The sequence below is a fragment of the Sparus aurata genome, chromosome 8 (genome assembly GCF_900880675.1).
Source record: "Sparus aurata chromosome 8, fSpaAur1.1, whole genome shotgun sequence".
NCBI lineage: Eukaryota > Metazoa > Chordata > Actinopteri > Spariformes > Sparidae > Sparus > Sparus aurata.
The window spans coordinates 27,259,970-27,281,431 of record NC_044194.1 but is presented as its reverse complement, the minus strand read 5'-3'; the positions used below and the strand labels follow the sequence as shown (position 1 = coordinate 27,281,431).

Below are 21,462 nucleotides of genomic sequence, written 5' to 3'. Positions count from 1 at the left end.
ACAACAGAAGCGCAGTTACCTTGACTGAAATTACGGATTTTTCCTGGGTTTTGAAAAGATTTGGGATAATGTAGGTACACAGCTCAATATGATATATAACAAAGGTCAACTTATTTTTAGAAAATTTTATGCAAAATTGTTATATATTTACCAGCTCAGACAGCACGGCTGGTGGAAACCTACTGTAGCAGGAAATGCCATAAAACAGTTTTAAATACTCTGCCGTGTGTTTGCATGAGGATTAATAGTTTTAAAAAAGTCAGCCATCACCCCTACAAACAACAGCTGCACATACAATACATACTATATTTGCTTATGACAGGGCATCTTTTCATATTGTCATATACCAATGTCTGTAGGTTTTATTTGATTAATTTGATAAATATTTAAAGCATGTTTTTTATGATGTCAGTGGAAGTGGTCAGAAGGAGTGTGCCACCTCTGCACATATGTAAACCTGTAGCTGCTAAGTTTTTACTGTTGTGTGAATTTTTAGCAACACATTAACTGACAGTCTGGATCTTCATTGGTACTTTTTCACCCTGGCATGTCCACCTAATATTGAATATGTTATAAATTTGTCACTTGGTAGCTCCAGAATTGTTTTATACAATTGGGTACTTATTTACGACCATACACCATTATCTTTGAAGAACATTATGAATGTAAAAAGAAACAAACAAACAAAAAAACCTGCCGTAAGATGCAGGTGACCTAACCTTTACCAAATGTCCTTAATCAAAAACAGGGCTCGTCCGGGATTTGAACCAGGGACCTCTCGCACCCTAAGCGAGAATCATACCCCTAGACCAACGAGCCTGAATGCTGTCACAACAGACACTTCAGCTGCCACAGCACCCTCTGCTGGTTATAAGATTAAGATAAGTTTACTAGATTCTAAAGTCAATATAAACAATATCAACTAAATCTAATTTGAAGATTTGTATGAACTGGTCCGGTAAAGTGTTTCATGTATGTGGCTGTGTGTGTGTTGTACAAACCTGGTGCATTTTTGGGTTGAGGATAATTCCATTTTGCCATTTGACTCTTATCACTGAATGATTATTTCAATCAACAGCCACCCAGCATAAAAGTATCCTGGCCAAGTAGACCTCTGCTCTGCTTGAGGTTGGAGCTATTCTGAAAATGATGTGAGGTCATTAAACTTCATGATCCAGTGGAAATGGCCATGTTACTAATTTTGGATTGAAATAGTATATAAAATTAAAATTAAAAAAATTAAAAATTAAATGTTACAAGTTCTGCTGACCTTAACAGGTTCAATGAGAGAGATTCACATACTACAAAAGTAGGACCAGTCATTCAACATCCATCCAAAGCGGCCCTGAATGTCTCTTTTAGGTTGTTTTAATTTATACTGTACAATAGACAAACATTCAACTGATAGTGCCCATAATATATACCTTATGAAGTATCGCTGACTGAGTGTAAAAAGAAGCTCTCGCCCTCTCTCTCTCTTCGAGTTACATCTTTTTAGCTCTAGATGGCGATGTACACCTGTTCTATTGCTTCATACACCACCAGGACAGAACTTCAATGGCAAACATGTAGAGATCAAAAAGTTTGTATGTCTAAGTCTCTCCTGTTTGTTTTGAAGTCTACCTTTAGGCCACTTCTCACTGTTAATATGAACAGAGACCTCGTCGTCCAAAGGCATGACTGGAGCGAGCAGGATCACCCACAGCCTGCTGCAAAACACACTCCTATACTTTACAAAGCCTACCGTTTGCAATTAAAAATAGCAATAGCTGAAAATGCCAAAACGTACCATAGATAAGATGTGTCTCGTCTTCAGTACTGTATCAGAAATACCTCTGGGCTTAACATTGCATAGCGAGGTTATTTGTCAGTTTACACATAAAGACATCTTTACTTTTATTTTTTAGAAAATAATCTTGTCTTTTTTCAATGTGGTTATGACTGAATGGCTTCCGTTTAATGCACATCAAATATGATTGATTTAAATCCATTGAGGTTTGTTGGCTCAACCTTTTCATCCCTGACTAAAATTCATTACTGCAGTTTATTATATCTATATTGTTACCTATACACGTCCATAGTGCAGCAACACACACACACACACACACACACACACACACACAAACACATTGTATTAAAACTGATAATCAGTGAAATAAATGTAATCAAACAAAAAACCTGTTTTTTTTAATTGTTGCTTACATTTATTTCTAAATTTCTTTGGTAAAAATATATATGCGTGTATGAATATGTAATATTCCCTCCTCACATTTAAACAGCAAAATACTGGCAGCCAGACCAAAAAAATTAATGTTAAAACATCAAATGAACAGACAAGTCGTTCTGATCATCATGCCTCAAGTCTGGTTTATTTTCTCTCAGCTGTGACTTGAGTCGACTCAAAGATGTTACATGCACCAAATAGCTGTAGGAAAAGCCCAGAAAGCATAAAATGGCCTCATTAAATGATTTTCAAAGTGAGACTGACTCTTGGTAAGTTTGAATGCTGCTTGAATTCAGTAGCCTACAGTTTAATCTTGCTTTTCTAGGGTCTAATCTCTCTGGTAGTTTCAGACTTCCTCCATTGGGGTTCCTGTAACGAGCTTCCCTAAGAACTCAAGTTAGCAAAATACATTTCTAAACTGTTTGAAACTCCTTTAAAAATATATCACAGAAAGCTTTGCTTCGGTCTCTGGCGTGGCGCCATAAAGTTTACATTCACTTATTAATTACTTCTATACCGAAAAGTGCACTTGAGTGGTAATAACTTCTTAGAAACTGCTGCGTAAACAAAGTTTATTCTTATTATTGACATTATTAAGTTAGAGTGGGAGCAAAAGACACAAACACACACATAGGGTGAATGTGTCTGCATGTGTCTGTATTCTGTCCTTGTCGGTGCCTCCTCCTCCGCCTCTCTTCCAGCTGTGGGTGCACTGCTGCGAGGAGCCCATCAGCTCAGGAAGTAATGGACAACTGTCTCCACCTCATTACACCAGCCTACACACACACTCTCTGATTGGACACTGTGCTCGTGTGAGAGCGTTGTTTGTGGGTAGAACAACAGCAGCAAAATGTCGGTGTTCAAGTAAATTCATATCCTAAGTGTCTCACTGAAGTATTGTTCTTGCTGTTACAGGAATGTTTTCCAAAGAGAATCGTATTAAAATTGTTTAATTCACCAAAGCAGTGGTGATAATAATCCATGTGGTGGGCTGCAATGAGGTTGCTTTGACAAACATCTGCGTGACATACAGAGGTTTCTTCAGTCCCTTTACATAATAGGGCTGCAGTCTGAAGAATCTGAAACGTGTCTCACTAAACCATATTTTTCACTAAAAATCTTCAAATTTAGTACAGAACAATATGATGTGATAACATGTTTCATCCCTTGAGTGGATTTTTAAAACTTGGGATAACATTTTGGTCAGATGGCAGCCACCAAATATGTTTTGATCCCGCTCTGGATCATTCGACAATTCTTCGGTAGCAGTCGGGCGGCCCCGGAAAGACCAAAAAATTGTGTAATAGCAGGCCAAATATGTTTGCAATTCATTGTTATCAGCTAACATGTTAATGTGGACACACCAACTAGCATACTCATAAGGTAAAATACTATAAACTTGTATACTTTCCCAACTTCTGGTCACTTATATTTGTTTAGACTTCTAGACAGGCGCAGGCAGAAAAATTATTAAATGCTTAAAGAAATGTAAAAAGATTTACAGGAATAAATATTGTTTGTGGAAACGAATAAGGGGAAAGGCAAAGGGAAACAATAGAGAAAATGGGAAAGTAAATAAATAGTTGAATTAATACAAGGATCAATATATACTGAGGCAGATTAAATCATTAAAGCATTCAGTGCAATAAAATGGTGGATTGATTTATTTATCGAGCCGTCTCTTTATTTCTTAATGCATTTTTTGTTTTTGGCTGGTTCGGCCCCCCACAGAGAATTGGATTAATTATTTCTGGTTAGTGCTTCCTTTTCCCTGCTCCGTGTGTTTAATCATTACAATGAAAGACCTTGAAACAGTCCAACAAATTATCTACCCATGCTAACCTGAATCTCAGGTTAACCCTAACCTCGCAATTGAACTAACTGTCACGATAGTGGACTAATTTCTTCTCAAGAAAAAAAAAAAATAAACCTTGAAAAATAGAATTCCCATAAAATGGAGACCATGGACATCGACATAAAACGCATACAGGAATGTAAATGAATAAAAGCCACAAAGAAAGTTTATCTGGTTTGATATGAAAAAACCCAAAACAGGCACTAAAACTTTCAAAGCTTTTTTTTGGGAACTAAAGTGTTGGATACACACCTTTCACACACACCCCTCCTTATCCTGCCACAACAACACTATTCCTCCCATTTTCCCACCTCTGTCTGTCTGTCTGTCTCTCATTTATTTGCCATGTGCATTGCTCTTGTCACCAGGTTTTTTGAGCAGAAACTGGATAAAAAGAAGAACAGAGGGCAATTATGTGACTGAAAACACAAAAACAAATTCTCTCTCCTCCACCGACATTGTCTGCACGGTCCGGCTCCACCCCCCCGACGTCCCTCGTCTCCCCTGTTGCTATGTCTCCTCTTACTTTCTACCCCCCACACCCTCTGCTCCCCACTGGATATCAATCAGAACCTATCACTCCAACTATTCCTGCTGCCGTTGTGTCAGAATTCACAGGAACTTCATCAAACTGGGAAACTGTTTCATTGTTACATCGAACCCTTGCTGTGTCCTGTGTGTGTGTGTGTGTGTGTGTGTGTGTGTGTGTGTGTGTGTGTGTGTCGGGCCCACGTGGTAGAATTAATAGAATGCACGCACAGTTCCTCACCAACCAGCTTCACATGAAGGCTTGCACACATGCACATACTTGACAACCTGCACCCCCCCCCCCCCATCTCCACCATCATCATACGTACACACACACAAGCACACACGCACGCACACATGAATACACACATTAGGGTGTTAATTGTTGTGATAACACCTTCCAATAACAAGGCTCTAATTATCAACATGTTTGGCTGTTGGAGTGTGTATCTGGCACTTGTGTACGGATCATGGGGTGAGCATGTTTGTGTGTGTGCCAGTGTGAGGTGTGGCACCAGGGGAAGAAGGTTTGATGATTTTGAAATATGCTGCTGTGTGTGTGTGTGTGTGTGTGTGTGTGTGTGTGTATTGGGGTGGGGTGCGCTCTCGTGTATGGGGTGATGATGTCTCAGTCTCAATACGCATTTGCATATGACAAGGGGTCCTTTGTCCTTTGGTTAATTGCAAATACTACATTTGAAAAAGGACACCACTGCATTACAGACAGACACAGATATGACCAGATGATTCTCGTGTGTTTAACAAATAGCTCATAAAATTCACTCCTGCCCTCCGCTCTGCCCTAAAGTCCTGAGTTTTAACCGTATGTGTTGGCAGCTAAGGCTACAAAAAGCCCAGCAAGAAAAATAAAGAGCTCCAAAGCGCACATTTCTCAGACCTTTATGAAGTGGAGACTTAAAGGTCCAGTACATAGGATTTAGTGGCATCTAGGGGTGCACAATACTGACCCGACATTGGGAAATGTATGTTACCGGTTAAGAGCCGATAATCCCAGGTTAATTTGCTTTCATTAATTCAACAACTGCAGTGTCTTCACCCGATGATACAGTACGCGGTGGTATGCCCCTTTAAAGTTGGCTTGTTGTTCGCACAAAGAAGAAGACTAGCAGCAGGAGGAGAAGAAAAAGATGAACAAGAAAAGAAGAAGAAAAGAAGAAGAAGCAAAGAAGAAGAAGAAGAAGAGGTAACAGCTGCAGCGTCTTCACAATGTGATACAGTAGGCGGTGGTATGTAGCCTACTGTATCATAGAAGAAGAAGAGGAAGAAGAAGAAAAAGAAGAGACGGTGTGGATAGTTTTTACAGTTTCAGAGGATGAAAATGCAATTTCAGTCTGCAAGACTCGTTCCACAGGGGTTCAGAGAAGAGGGAAAATGTTTTAACATAACAACTCCTCAGAGTTGAATTAGAACTATAATAAATCATCCATCTTGGCTCACTACATCATAGCCTTTTTTACCCTCATGTTCTCATAAACTACAGGATAGGGACTACTTTTAAAATTGAAATGACCAGGATAAGCAGGTAATTATCGGTTAACGCAATTAGCTGACTAAATCCGTATCACGCATCTCTAGTGGCATCTAGCATTGTTGTTGTAGATTGCAACAGACTGAACGGCCCTCGTCTAACCATTCCCCTTCTGTGGTTGCCTAGAATTCAAAAATGTATTCAGTTTATCCTACTCCGCCTCTGATTGGCCTACCATGCACGATATTCTCATGCCAACCCAGTTTAAAGGGAACCCTGATTAGTTTATTGTTACTTTAGTTCCTTCCATTTTCTTCCACTTAGTTTGTACAATGAACATCCAGTGTCTGTGCTGATACAGGGGATTGTGGGCTGTAGTTTCCCGGTAAACAGACCGACCTCTCCGGCTGTTGTAGCTGTCTTTCCGGGCTAGGAAGATCGGACAGGCCGCCGCTGATACAGCAACTGTTTATTGTAAAGTTGCAACTAATGTTTGTAATACTTTGCAAATAATTCATAAATGCTGTGCTAATCTATGAACATCAGTTGGACGGCCATTATGAAGTTGAAACTGATTTATGGCTGGTTTATAAACCCCATTTCATTGTGAAATGATTTATAAACCAGTGAAATAACTGTTAACTAAAGTTAAGTTAAGTGTAAATGTACCATTTATTAATGATAGTAAATGTAAAGTATTATGAAATGAATGAAAAGATACACACAAAAAGACAAAAAATATATGAAAGTTGTGTACTTATAGTTAAAGTAAGTATATTACAATGTTTTCTAAGAAGCAGTAAAATGATTAATAGATATTACTTTGCTATCTCATATACTTCTTTATAAGAACGTTTCCTGTTCCTGCAAAGGGCTGATGCTTTTACACACTTGCATTCACTGTATACAGACTTGAGATCAGCCTCACAATGCCAACAAGAACGCTAGAAGACCAGTTCTTAAACAGAACTCAAAATCCCTTCATAAGATGAAGAAGCTGGCTGGCTGATAGGTTGGCTACCTGACGGAACGCCTGGCTAACTCTTTGGCGGGCTGGTTTGCTGGCTGGTTAGCTGTCTAACTGCCAGGCTGGTGGGTGTACTGAGTGGGCAGCTGCTTGGTTTGCTGGCTGTTTGACTGGCTGCTGGCTGACTGAGTGGGCGGCTGGCTACTTGCCTGCTTGCCTGCCTGGCTGGTTGTCTGGCTGACTGGCTGGCTGGCTGCGTGCCTGGTTGGCAAGCTGGCAGCCCCAGCTGTGTCCCGAGCCAAGCCCCTACGCCCCACCAGATCTTAATTGGGTTAAGTTTGTCCGCCACAGATAACACTTCCTCTTTCTTCCGAGAGTAAGGAAACAAAAAAAACGGCCTGGCACTAATGACGCTCTTTAACGGGGCTCTTTTCTGTTTAGGTGGAGGGAAATTAGGAAGAAGGGGGCGGGTTCCCTACAGAGAGAGATCGTCGAGGGAAACACGGCATTGTTTGGAGCCGTGCACTCAATGAAAACGGAGAATACGAAGAAAGAAAGAGAACGAAAGAAAGTCGATTTGGTTTGCGCTGCAGTGCTGTCACGTTGCCACTGTTTCTTTTTAACAACCCCTTATGACTGAGGCAGGCAGGACCCTGAGAGATGGAGGCCCTCACACAGGACTGTGAACGTGTCATTGTACGCGTGCATACGAGACGCACACACACACAATTTCTCACGTTTTTGTCAAAAACAAACACAAAGGAGTGGTTCTGCAATTCCTTTGGCTGGGCCGAGAAATTCAGGAGACGTGTTTGATGATTAGTTTTTGTCCAGACACAGTCGTGTTGAATTGAAGAAGGGTGTGAGCAGTGATGGGGATTGGTGTAGGTCTTTGGGGCACAATGAAGTCATTGCTTCTTCGACCATACAAATAAAACGAAATGACGATGTGATGAACTCGGTTATCATGCTTCCCAAGTTGTATTCTTTTTTTTTTTTTTTTAAGTTTTTTTTTTGGCCTTTTTATGGCTTTATTGAAAGTACAGCTGAAGATATGACAGGAAACAGGGGGAGAGAGAGGGGGAGTGACACGCAGCAGAGGTACCCGGGCCGGGAGTCGAACCCAGGTCCGCTGCAGAGCCTCGTCACATGGGGCGCGCTCCACCAACTGAGCCAAACGGCGCTCCCAAGTTGTACTCTAAAAAAATGATTGCCAATGTATTACATTTGTCTTCATTGACCTGATTGTTAGAGACAGATAACGCTGTGTTTGGATTCTAACTGTCTGTCCTTCATCTTTCATATTTTCATTTTTAATTCCAATGTTTCCCTTTTCTGAATACATATAAATGATAAGCCCCAGCAAGCTCTAGCAGAGGGCTGAGGCAGGCTGTATGTAACGTGTGAGTTGAAACCCAGGGCAATAAAGACTGTGACAAAGCGTATTGCTATGAGGCACAATAACCCCAAATTGTAAGAATGACACTGAAGTTTCTGCTTGTTTCCTGGCAGCCTCATCCTAAAAAAAGCTTTAGAACGTTAACGGTTTGCTTCATTTGGATGCCTGTTGCTATAACCTCCAGGTAAACAGCAAATGATACATCAGAGAGTGAGGGAGGAAGTTGGTGAATGTCACCAAGCTTCACATTAACTGTCAATACTTTATATTGTCTGTACCCTGGTTTTTTGACAATATAGAAAACAACTCCCATGATGCCGCACTACTTTACGTCTTCATAAAACTTTTTCTTTTTTTTTTCCATTGTTTTGATTGAAAGAACCTTAGTAGCCAAAAATACACACTGTGGGTTTAAAGGAAACTGAAATTCTTGTGCCTATAAAAGGTCTTGAAAGTGAAGAAGCCCAAAGTCTGCAGATCAAGCTCCTCTCAACACTGCTCCTGAAACACCTCATCAGTAGTCCTGCCTTTAATTCTGTTACTACTTGACTACTACATCATACTACATCATTGTGTCACATATTTGCATAATTTATGCCTACAGAAATGAAGCTCACCAGAAGCTGTAAACACGACAGAGACGAAAATGAGCATAATATTATGCAAGAGCTGAGAAGTGAATCAAAAACTGACTTGGACAGAGCAGCTTACTTGTCATCTACTTATGTTGAATGTAACTGGGAAAACATCACAGTTTGTAACTATACCATGTACACCGAATTGGACATTTGGACAAGTTGCAAGTTACATTTGAAACAGAATTTGAATGGATCTCCCTGTCATTCATTTATTGTAAGTCTGATCTTTTATTTGCCCCCATTGCAAAGGGGCCAGCCACCATTTCAGCATGAAAATCACAATATTTCCTAAATTGCTTTCATCTACATGACATTCATCATCATCGCCACAATCATCATCACATAATGATACCAACAATAACCGCGATGATTAAAATAGTAATCATCCTCAAAGTCAAATCAGTGTCCTCATCTGCAAAATCATAATCACCGCAAGCATCATCATCATCATTACTACCATGCTTTCTTTTCTTCAGAGACTTCAGACAGCTGGGATCCTGTGGCAGCTGGGCTTCATACACACTCACACACTCTAATACCTCCGCAAAAAACCTTGCGGTTGGCAAGTGAGACTGGGTATAGAATAACAGGCTTAACGAATGCTCCAAACAAATATTAGAAATAATGTTGATCTTTTTCCTGTGTAAGTAACCGCAGGCTAAATGTTCTCCCTTGTTCTCACCTTCCGATCACATAATGAATGCAGCCTACGTGCTTGCACACGCACACACACACACGCGCGCACGCACACACACACACACACACACACACACACACACACACACATATCCACCTACGTTTGGAATAATGCAGAAGATCAACACACCTTTTAACCATACAACTAATGGACCCTGCCTGAATAAAAAAATAGCAATTATTTTCCACACGCATGGATATGTAAATGCGCACACACATGCACTGTGCACCTTTGGCATTGTGCACCCAGCCCACATTAAGTGGAGACAAAAGAATAAGGCTTTGCAGTATTTAAATCAGTTATGTGTCTAATTATTCCATATAAAAATAGCTGATATCTAGGGCAAAAGCAACGAGATGGAACATTGTTGTCTGCAGAGGGGAGACCTAGTGGAGCTGGCGAGAGTTCAACACAGCAGAAGACAGGGAGAGAGAGAGAGAGAGAGAGAGAGAGAGAGAGAGAGAGAGAGAGAGAGAGAGATGGGGAGGCAGGAGGGAGAGAATGATAAAGGAAGATAGGGAGAGAGTGCGCTTTAGGCTACATAAATATAACATGAACTCTATCCACTAGTGGCAGGCAAGCAAGAAGCACAATGGGCCGATGTTCAGATGTGCTTTGTGAGGGCGTGGAGAATAGACTGTGCTACCTCCTCACCTCAGGAATATCAGGCTTTGATACCTGAGAGACACATAGAGTGGTGTGAGGGAGATTGTGTGTGCAGGCGCGCGCGTGTGTGTGTGTGTCTGAACGAAAGATGGAATCAGAGAGAATGTACTAAACACATGCAGTTGTTCTGCAGGTTCACGCTGATGTGCAGACCCTGCAGTCAGCCCTCGGCAGTGTGCGACCCTGACTCTGCATTCAGCAGACTCTGCTTGGAATGGGTCTCCTAAGGACGCTCAGATCCGGCACCGTGTCACCATTGGTAGCACTGCAGTATACCGATATCATAGTTGGTTTAATGTGGGGCTGCCCAAAGCGGGGGCCGCCGGCCAATGGTAGACCAGCATACTAAGGTTGGATTTTGGCCGCCAGATGTTTTTTGTGAAAAAAAGGATAAAAATGTATGACAAATGTTTCTGCTTATGCCTTTTGTAGGGTTAAACAGTCTAGGATTCAATATCTGAAGATGGTCAGTCAAAGGAACCAGGGATACTAGCTGTATTTTGCATTTTACCAAAACAATTCAATGGGTGCTTGGCCCACGGTCCACCATTAAGTTTCAGTTTTGGCCCTCAAAGGTAAAAAACTTTGTGCATCACTCTACATTCTCAAACCCTGGTTCACGTTTTTGCACATTTATATCTATGTGTATGTTCATGCACTTCAAACAGACTGACTTTACATTTTTACGCCTATTTAGGAAAAGTCGACAATCCATTTCAAATTTACATTTTGTTATCAAATAAACTGGTAATTACTTTAAACATCGAGGGAAATAACTCATTGCTGCCCAGCAATAACTGTGCTGACCGGTCAAACCTTTGCTAACAACACTGACCTTTTGTAATAACTGTCTGCCCATAAGTGTTTTTCCTGTTCCTCCCCATTTGAAATGCCCGATTCCAGCTGCACAGCTTTTCTAATCACCGCTAACTGTGCTGCCGGCCTGTGGTTGGCTGCTGAAATTGTGTGCTACCTCTGTGACAGATGGTGTTGCCAGCTTCTTCTTTTCACCTGTCAGCGATGAGAGCTTAACACATGGGAGGTTGAGGGTTGGGCTATGCTTGAAAAGAACGAGTTCCGTATAGCGTGTCGTCTGACCCCGTCTGTGTGAAGGCGAAAGTGCTTCTGTTGGTCGGAGTGGCCTGCTGTCATGTGCGTGGAAAGAGTTGTTTCGCTTAGCCAGGCCTATCTCCATAGCACTGATGGCCTGATGGCTCAATCCCTGCAAAAGACGAGGTAACAATATGTAAATTGCCAGCTCAGAGGTTTATGTTGTTTCAGGTAGCGACGGGGATTCTGAACACGGTAATATGCAGATGGTGGCAGGAACAGGGGATTGCCGCCCTGCGATAGGCATCCAACAACACATCCGGTTAGTCAGACTTAAAGAGTGATGGAAGTTCTCGTATGGAAAATAAAAACTGAGAATTTGTTAGAGAAGGTCAAATCCTGCATGTTTATCACTTGAATCAGCACAGTCGACCAACCAGTTCTTGGAATAACTCTTATCCGTCTGTAGGTTTTCAAAGTGAATTCATAGACGCAGTCCCCTCACTTCCATGTTCAGAAAAGTGGTTGGGGAGAATTGATCTTAGATTCATCGATTGCTCTGTTGGAGCAACTATGAAAATCGATTCGCAAGCTGAAGTGAATCTAACCTCCTGCTTCTGGTAGGTGCATACGCAGTTGTAAATAAGAGCCAGGTTAAGACTCTTAGTCTTGGTTAGTCTTAACTTCTCTCTGTGTCTAGTCTCTCTGTTTCCTTGTACAGTAGCTTTAATAGTTCATGCAAAATGTTCAGTTGTTGGGAGCAACATGCCGCCCAGTAAGAAACCAGAGTTAAATATCAAAATCTTCTATCTTTCATCTTTTGATCTAAGTTTCAGATTCTGTTTTTTTTCCAATTCTGAGTGAAAGGGAATTTCATCATTCTCTAACATATTCCTTCCAAATAGAGATAACTTTGGTTTCCATACATGTTGAGAAGAGGCAGATCTTCAAGCATGCATCAGTGAAGACCTAGATGTTGTTGGTGTGTTATGTATCGTTTGAATCTGCTTTTGCAAGGTTACCCCACAGACAGCAACTTACTGATGTTGAAAACAAAAGAGCAACATCCTCGTGGAGACAGCCGTATCACAGATCCTTTTTGAAAATGGTCAGAAAGTTATTTGACTGTCAAACCAGTTGTGTAGATGCTGTAGCAGTGACACCTTAATATTTCAGAAAAAAAACTGCAGCTCAGTTCAATTATGCTTCAGGTCTAATGTATATTACATTAAAGGGTATAAAAATAGCTCCTTGAGGTGCACATGCAATGAAATGCATACTTCAGACCTCAATTTTTTTTGGGTTAATCCTCTAAAAATGATAATCCAACTCAAAGCTACCCTTTGAAGCTGTAGAAACACTGCGGTTTTGTTGTGAGAAAGATGAGCAGCTCAGCTTGAATTTATGCTGGCATGCTGATGAAATGTTTCCACAGCAGAAGTATCCCACATTTTCTATAAAGAGAAATGGAAGGAAAAGCCAAAGCCACTGTCTTGCCATTTATCTGCTTCCAGTATGCTGCAAACATTCAAAGATTCACCATTTTATGGATACGGACACTGCTTCCCGTTTGGTCAAAGTGTTCAAGTTTAGTAACTTTATCAGACATGGTGATACACACACAAGTAACTCAAAGGTAGCTTTTGTAATGTGGGCGTCTGACTGACTATATTTATGAAAACATAAAACTTCTGGCACCTTTTTTCGGCGTCATAATCTCGGTGCTCTCACATTCCACATCATTGTAAAACAGACCACTGTTAAGGTATGAAATCTTTAAGCCAAATCCCCATTTTTGGGGCTGTAATTCTACATCTGCCCCTGGTTTATTCCATTGATGTCCTGTCTGTATCAATTCCCTCTGCATGTCTGTTGGCAGACTTATTCAGTAGCCGATACTTGATGTTCTCTTGTTGTGTGCATAAAAAAGCCAAATCCGCGCAGAGATGACAGAGGGTGTAATCGCTAGCTATGTGATTCAACAATACGACTCTTAGAAGCTATTCAGACTGGGGCCTGTCCTTGACCCTTAAGGAGCTTGTAATGTGGGCTTTTTTCCCACTCTTTGTATCTACCGGCAGAAACAGGGTGGGGGGACAGGGGTGGAGGGGGGACCAACCACCGAGTGAGGGCTTTTGCCCCTCCATGCCAGCGGCAGTCACACTGGGGGAGCTATGCACGCACACACACACACGCACACACACACACACTGAAATGCACACGCAGGTCTCCTGGCGTGCACTCATTTCATAGGGAGGGAGAGGTGAAGGTTGGGGGGTGAGACAGAGGGAGACAGAAGGGGTGGGGGGGACAAGGGGAGGGCACGGAGACAAGAGCCCCCCACCACCACAAACCCAGCGGGCGGTCAATCTTAAAGGCTGCTCTGTCTCTCCATGGGAGGACGGGGTGGGGTGGACGGGGGCAGGGAGGCTCAATCTGCGGAGGGCAGTGGTCCTGCTGGTCAGCACAGGGAGCTCCACGTTACCCAGTTATCCATGACAACCAGAGAGAGAGGGAGAGAGAGGGGAGAGGGAAAGTCAGAGAGATGGAGAGAGAGAGAACATGGAAAAGCTCAGCTGCGGTCAGAGAGCGCTCAGTTGGAGCAGAGAGTGAAGAACAAAGCACCCAGTGATTTTCATTTTTTCCCTCTTTGTCTGCTTTATATTGTCCACAGACGTGTCCCTCTTTTCTTTACTGGAAATAAAGGAGCTTTGAAGAGGAGACACAAGTGCAGAGACACACACGGACAGACACACACACACACGTACACACTGGTGTGGCTAATTGAATTATGTTTATACAGTAAGTCAAACGGTTTATTTTCACTGTGACAGACAGTGAAAACACTTCTTAGAAATAAAAAAGTGGAGAAAATTGTTTCTTCCTGGAGGGGCATGTCTAAAGCTCAATAGCAAAGGCCTCTGGAGGACATAGAACTATTTTCTTTTTAGGTAATGGCTCAGCAGAATTAAAGCATTTGATGGTACATCACTGCAACACAGAGATTTATGTTCGTGTATGACTGGATAGAAACAGACAATTCATGTGGTCTTCGTCTAAAGCGCGGAAAATGTTCATTTCGCACGGATAGGTTCTGCTCAGCCTAAATGAATAGGCTTAAACTAATCCTGCGAGACACTGTCCTAAAGAAATTAATCCACCACAGACGAGTGAAATGATAAACGCTCAAGAAACGGGGAGCATTTTGAGATGGTAAATGTCTGACATTCCAAAACTGGGCAGAAATCCTGTGAGGAAATGCTACGGAGGGAATAGACGACCACAGGGTGATTCCATGCCTTCGTTTCCTGCAAGCTCATCAGTGTTGTCTCTGCCTAAAGTCTGATTCTGCATTCCTGAACGAAAAACAGCGGATATAAAATGTGCTGCAAAACTTCAAATTTGAACTCTTTTAGAATTGAGATGTAGGGACTTTTTTATTTAGTTATTTTAGTTGGCTATTTTTTAATACTTCTTACAAGTCAGAGACACCTTGTATTCATTCTTTTTCACTTATTTTTTAAGCATATCTTTCAGTGCATGTTTTTCTTTACACACAATGCCATCAGACACACTCTTTATTTTTTGACCCAATCATTAAAACCCAGTCTTAGCTTAATTTTTGCCGACAAGACCAATGATGAAATACTTTTTTCCTAAAGGATAAATTGCAAGTGACACTAAAATAAACTCCAACTGATATCTGCCAAGATCAGAGTTGGGCTCTTTTATGTGAAGGTGTCACAACTTGCTCAACACCATGCACAGACACCTCCACGCAGTAGAGGGCAATTTAGTTTTTTTTTTAAAAGGAATTATGACAGGCACTACTCTATAGTAAGTATGCGTCTGTCCAACAGCTGCATGAATTTTAGGTGAATTTCCATGAGGCAGCTGGCAAAACAAAATTCCAGGAAATGTGTCTCCGTCAACCACTGGTGTGAAAATATTGTGAGGAGTGAGCCAAAAAATGCCTTTAACTTAAATGTGACTGTAGATACGCTTTGTCGGGTTGTTGAATTAATTGTTTCCGTCTACTCGCAACATGTGTACTTTTCATTCACAGCCATTTGTTTTGCTTTCGAAATTCTGATTTTCTGACAACAGAGTATAAAAAAAGACACATTTCCTGTAAAAGCTTGCAGTTGCTTGAAATGTGCCTAACTAGTAAAGCCACACAAGAGTGGAGCATGCTGTCAGATTCAGCAGACATGTTTAATGCAGGAATACAAAAATAAAAAACAGTGTGATTTCTATTGGAGCCAGAGAGTGACTTGTTGTGACACTGGTTGCCGGCTAATAGGAGCTGAGCAGTGTTCAAATAATCATCCGACATCTTCTGCTGTTTAGCAACCCTAATTTTCTGTGTCAAATCTACTTATTGAACCTCTTGACTCAAGAGCCACCTCCATATCCAACTTTAATCCAAGTCCATATTTTCCCTCTGTCTCCTTCCTCTGTATTCTCTGAGTCCCTGCTGCAGTTGGGCCGGTCGGCCACAGCTAGGCGCTGTTGCCTAACTCTGCCCTCCGCCTCCCCTCTCTCTCCCGTCAGCCCAGCCTGCCTCTATCCTGCCTCTCTGCCTCAGCCAACCCGGGCTGTGCCGAGCTGCTCCCTGCGGGATCAGAGCGCTCCCCCGCCGGGACCCTTCTCTCACATCCCCCTGCTGGGACGCGGCTACATTTCCAGCCAAGCACTGCCTGCCTTGGCTTTATTATGTGTGTCTGCGCCGCAGCCCCGCCAGCAGAGGCAGGCAGAGGAGGAGGAGGGAGACTGGTAGCCAGAGTCAGGACAAAGAAAAAGCAGGGAGACAGAGGCTAGCGAAGGGTTAGACTGGGAGAAATATTAGGCTGCTATTAATACCGCCGGTAGGGCATTGAGAAATATTAACAAAAAGAAAGCGTGGGTAGTAAAAAGCAGTATTCCCCTCGGGGTGGAAATGCAGGGTAAGAGCGCAATGTCCATGCCACCAGACCACCACCACCACTGTTCAGAGTAGAATAGCGGGACGGAACACGGGGAGCTGGTCGGTTCGGGTCGGTGCCGCTTTCCTGGAGGGAAAAGAAAAACAAAACAGACTGAAACAGTTTCGATAAACTACATAAGCTCCGACGAAGACGCGAGGAGCGCGGGGGAAGAAGCCACGTTCGATTAAAAAAAAAAAAAAAAAGAGAAGAAGAAGCAATTTCCCCAAGAACATTCTCGGTCGCCACTCCTCACCTGGACCGTCACGTACCGCTGTGGCACGGCCGCCCGCTCGCACTCGGACTGAGCCGCTGTCACTCTCCCTCAGTACCGCGCGGGACCTGCTCAGGTGTTCGCCGCGCGCGTGGCTGGCAGCTCGTCCGCCCGTGCTGGAACAAGTCAGAAGCGGCACGAGCGCCCGGGCAGCGCCGGAGAAAGCAACGCGCGTGCGGAGGAAGAGATAAGGAAAAAGACGCGCGAGGCTGTGGTCGCCGCGGAGCTCCGTAACTGGGAGGAAGGAGACGGGAAGTTGTTCCCGGTTATTCTACAGGTTGTGCGAACCCGAGCGACCACCGAGGAGGAAGACGCAGCGGAGGAGCCGAGTGTCGCCCCCCGAGCCGCTTAACTCCCCGCGTGTTGGTTTGTTGTCGTTGGACTAACGGCCGTTTCCTCACTCAGAGACTGAAGCTGCCGCATTGCAACAGGCGAAGAAGCAGCAGCGAAGTGGAGGAAGAGGAGGAGGAGGAAAAGACAACCCGACTGTGTCCGCCTGTATGGTCAGCTGAAAACACGGAACGGAACAAAACAATTAGAGAATAAAAATTAAAGAAGCAGCTCGCGTCCAGACATGTCGAGGCGAAAACAGGCCAAGCCGCGCTCCGTCAAAGGTAAGAAACTGTTTTGAAGCTGGACACTTAACTCAGGAGTGGGTGAAGAAGCCAACGCGACCAGAACCATGACCAACAATTCATGCCCAACTCTTGTGTCTGTTAGCTAATTTAATTTTAACTGCAGGCACCCTGTGTGTCGTTGTGAGATGGGAGACTGTCTCTTACCGTAAAAATGAGTGTGCTGCTTCACTTTTATTGACATAACACTTAACAAACTGTTTCGTCACTTTGCCGTTAAAATTGCTGAAATTTAAAATAAAAGGAAGCCTATTGTTTGGTTAACTGTCTACCACTGTCAGAATGAAGCTTTCAAATAGCCGCAGCTTTATTTCTCCATCCGCTCGTAATTGTTTTCAATTAGCTGCCACACTGTCACAACTTGAAAGATGAGTCACTGGCGTGTCGTTTTTCTGACAGCGTGTGCTGTGCTTTTGGATCAATGTTGTTGTAATCCACTTGGTTAATGGGCCCATGTAATCTGGATTATTCATCATGTTGTGATGTATTGCAGACCACTGCTGCTTTGTTGTCCTAAACGTGACTGTTTGACCCCGAATGAAGTCACTGAGCCCCGACAATATATGTCTTTATTGCCACTCCTGGTCATTTTCACACCAAAATAATGATCGAAACTGCATTTAGAAACCTGATTTTCTCTCATAACATTAACTTTTTCCACTCTTTAAGAGATGTGCATGTATTTAATCTTTTGAGTTTAGAGAATTATGGGAACATTTGACCCTTTCTCAGGTTTTCAGGCCATTTCCCCATGTTGAAAATATGCCCCACAAGGTTGGACACATGTGAGGACCAACTCTGGAATTTATAGATTAATTTTTCAAAAGTTTCCTGAAGAAAAGTCCAAAATGTATATAAAAAAAATCCTTATGAAGACTCACTTTCCTCCATTACCATTAACTAGTATTCATTGCAGTGCATGGGTGAGTGGGCATCATGCATGAGGGCATGTGGTGGCCTTGGCCTCCATGTTTCCTTTATGGGACCCAGATGGGCAACGGGACAGGCTGACCATGTGGTTGCCACCCCCTCCCCCATTTCCTCCACCACCATATAGGCTTTCCCTTTCTGTGACTGTCTGGGAAGCAAGCTGATTTCTGACAGTGGTTCAAACTGGGTGGGTGGGCAGTTTGATTAGCAGTGTGATTTTCATTGGAGGCTTGCAGCCTATCCTGCAGATCTTGAAGTTAAGCCTGTTTCATCTGAGACCGGATGGGATTCATTTGTCAGTAGTGCTGAGGCTTCTTACATGCCACACATGTAGCACCAGACGAGTGTGTCAGTGTGTTTGCTTTTGGATGTGTATAACATCTATAACTGTGAGCTATATGGGCAGGGACATTGACAAGTTGAAGAAACAGTTGTTTTTCAGGCAAAGAGGGATGTTTTAGGGAAGAGGATGTGATTGTGAGTAATGCCACAGCCTCCTCAGGAATCTACTGTGAAGCTGGTTTCACTTTTAGTTGACAGGCACTGAACATATTTATATCTGTAATTGAATTTGACCTGCCTGATAACAATACTTGCTACTTAAAATGTATATTTTATTTTTGAAAGTGGAAATTAGGAGAACACTTAAAGGAAATGTCTTAGTTTTGCATGCGTATTACTAGTTCCCCGTATTTCCGAGAACGGACCAGGATGAATACCTCTTATTTAGGGTCTTGGGTTTGAATCTGACCAATGATCTTGTTTCCACCACTGTTTCCAATGTTTCTCCACACTAAAAAATGGGAATTAAAAGAGCCACACAAATGAAAAACACAGTGTTGTAGATATAATAAATTAACTGGCATTTGATACACTATGAAAACTGTCCAAAAAGATTTTTTTTTTTTTACAGCGTTTGTTTTGCATGGTATTGTATGAATATGTCATCCACCTAATCAGTATGTGTAAGACGAGGTTGAACATGGTTGTGATTGCCCCCTGCTGTAGTGTTGTTGATGCTCGGTGCAGTTTGTCAGTGAACAAATCAGCTGCTGTGGACCAGTGAATCTGTCCGCTGCTGCTCTGTCAGTGTGTGTGTCTGTGTGTGTGTGTTTCTACTTATGCTTGCAAGATCTACATTCTTGTCTTTGTGTTTGCATGCATGATGGTCATGCATGCCTTGTGTGTGTCTCTCAGTGTGTGAGTGTGTGTGTCACTAAGGCAGCCCAGTCTCAGCAGCCTGGATAACCAGAGCTTAGCTTTAGTCAGGCAGCCAAGCGAAGCAGAGCGAAGCAAAGCTGAGGCGGACGACCACCACTCTGTGTGTGCGTGTGTGCGTATGTGTGTGCAGCAAAGGTAACACAGCCCTTGTAGTCTAGCTTGCGTAAGCACCATGTGTTTTGTGTATGTGTACTCATGCATTTGTGAGTGCATGCGTGTTGCTATCTCCCCTCCGCACCTTGCCCCACTGACAGCTTGGCAAGACCTGGCATTGGGGGAAGATGGAGTGAGGGATGGAGAAGAGGGAGATAGAGATGGAGGAGAAAGAGGGGTTGAAGGGTAAAGGGGAGAGAGAGGAGGGGTGTTTGGGGCAGCACAGTGGCACACAGCAGGTGAGTGGGCAGGGGGGAGGGAGCAGTGGAGGCCAGGAGGAGGTGAGCATCGCTGGGGGATTATCTGTGTTTTCATGTTCTTCTGTCTTTCACCTGCTCACCCAACTCTGACTGGCTGGCCGGCTTACGGACTTACTGGCCAGCCAGGCATGCCAAAACAATAACAAAGTCCCACCTTAGCCATCTCCTGCTTTAGATTTGCACTGACTCAGAGGGGCCCTGGTCTGGAAAGGATTGTTTTTTTTTTTTCTGGAAATGAAAAATTCATAGCTGATGGGTTATACAGGGATCTTTTATTGTCACTTAACTTGGTCACAGTTTTTCTGAAGAAGGAGATGATGGAAGATACACTTGCCTAGGACCCACATATTAATCACTTCTGCTGTTTGCCTTTACTGCTTTAGCTGATTTTAAACCCAAATAATTTGAACTGCATTGCTGTTAGGGCTGAAAAATGTGTTGAAATATCATCAAAATCACAATATATGCAGCAGCTAAAGGTAAAATGTGTGACAAAACAACAACATAGTCGAGTACTGTACTTACTAATCTTGTTAAAAATTGATTCTAATAAGATAATTCACGCCAATTGTGAATCATATCCCGATTGTAATATCTGTCAAAGTAATCATGACATCTCAGTATGCAATTATCTTTTACCATATTGTGCGACTCCAATTGCTATAAATATCCACCAAGTGCTATATCACAGGGGAAGTTTGTTTTTGTCAGTGTTCCTATTTGCAGGGTGTGACATTCAGGCATGGACAGGACTGAAGCAGTGGATGGGTGAAATTGGTATAAAAATTTAAAATTAATGTTTGGTTATTTTTGATAAATCTTGTCTGTTTCTTTTTTCTCCTGTCGTTAATATAAAATAAATAGGAATTTTGTCTGAAGTCACTCTATTTGGAAAGATGAATCATTCTAGAATGATGGGGGTGACTGTAGGGAAGTGCATTTTATCAACCACGCAACAACGTAAGAAACCCTTAATTGGACTGAATTATGTAATATAAGTCTGATGTCTCTTGTAGAATAGTCATGGAAAATGACAACCATTTGAGTTTTGCTTTTCTATCAAGCTGCAAAAAAGTTGTAGGTCAAGTTTGTTTGACTTAATATTCCTTACTTGACATTGTACATCCTGAGATGTGACTATTGCACACGTGCACATCGGGTTGTTGAAGCTGAAATAGTACATTGTGCAGCCCTGATGTAGACCATCGGCTGATTTCCCCTGTTTTCAAAATCAATCTTTTTAAGGTCTGTTATTTTTCATTTATCTACAAACATTTTTGGTACTTTTTCCTGATTGTGTATAGACTGTAGGTTTTTTTTTTGACAGGCAGCCTAAATTTAAAAACATTTAAATCATGATAAACATTTCAGTGCTTTGTAGGACTGTGACGTTATCACTTTATTCACATATGACACAATTTACATTATTGTAAAGTTATGTTATTTGATAGACCGATGTAATCGAATAGCCATAGAAAGCGATTAAAAACAGCAGTATCAGTGCTCATATTA

At 42.4% G+C, this 21,462-nt stretch overlaps 1 protein-coding gene and 1 non-coding gene across 3 annotated transcripts in view; one reads left to right on the top strand and one right to left on the bottom strand.

Moving 5' to 3' along the window:
- Positions 1–747: 747 nt before the first annotated feature.
- On the bottom strand, positions 748–819 carry trnap-agg (transfer RNA proline (anticodon AGG)). Its single transcript has one exon. It is a non-coding gene; the product is annotated as a tRNA-Pro (tRNA).
- A 15,251-nt stretch (positions 820–16,070) lies between these two features.
- znf423 (zinc finger protein 423) overlaps positions 16,071–21,462 on the top strand; it is a 152,354-nt gene continuing 146,962 nt past the window's right edge. Inside the window, exon 1 of one of the 2 annotated variants that reach the window (XM_030425491.1) lies at positions 16,071–17,365. In XM_030425491.1, the coding sequence (XP_030281351.1) occupies positions 17,326–17,365 (40 nt within the window). In that variant the 5' untranslated portion in view covers positions 16,071–17,325. The remainder of the gene's footprint in view (positions 17,366–21,462) is intronic. The other variant, XM_030425492.1, reaches the window with a different exon arrangement.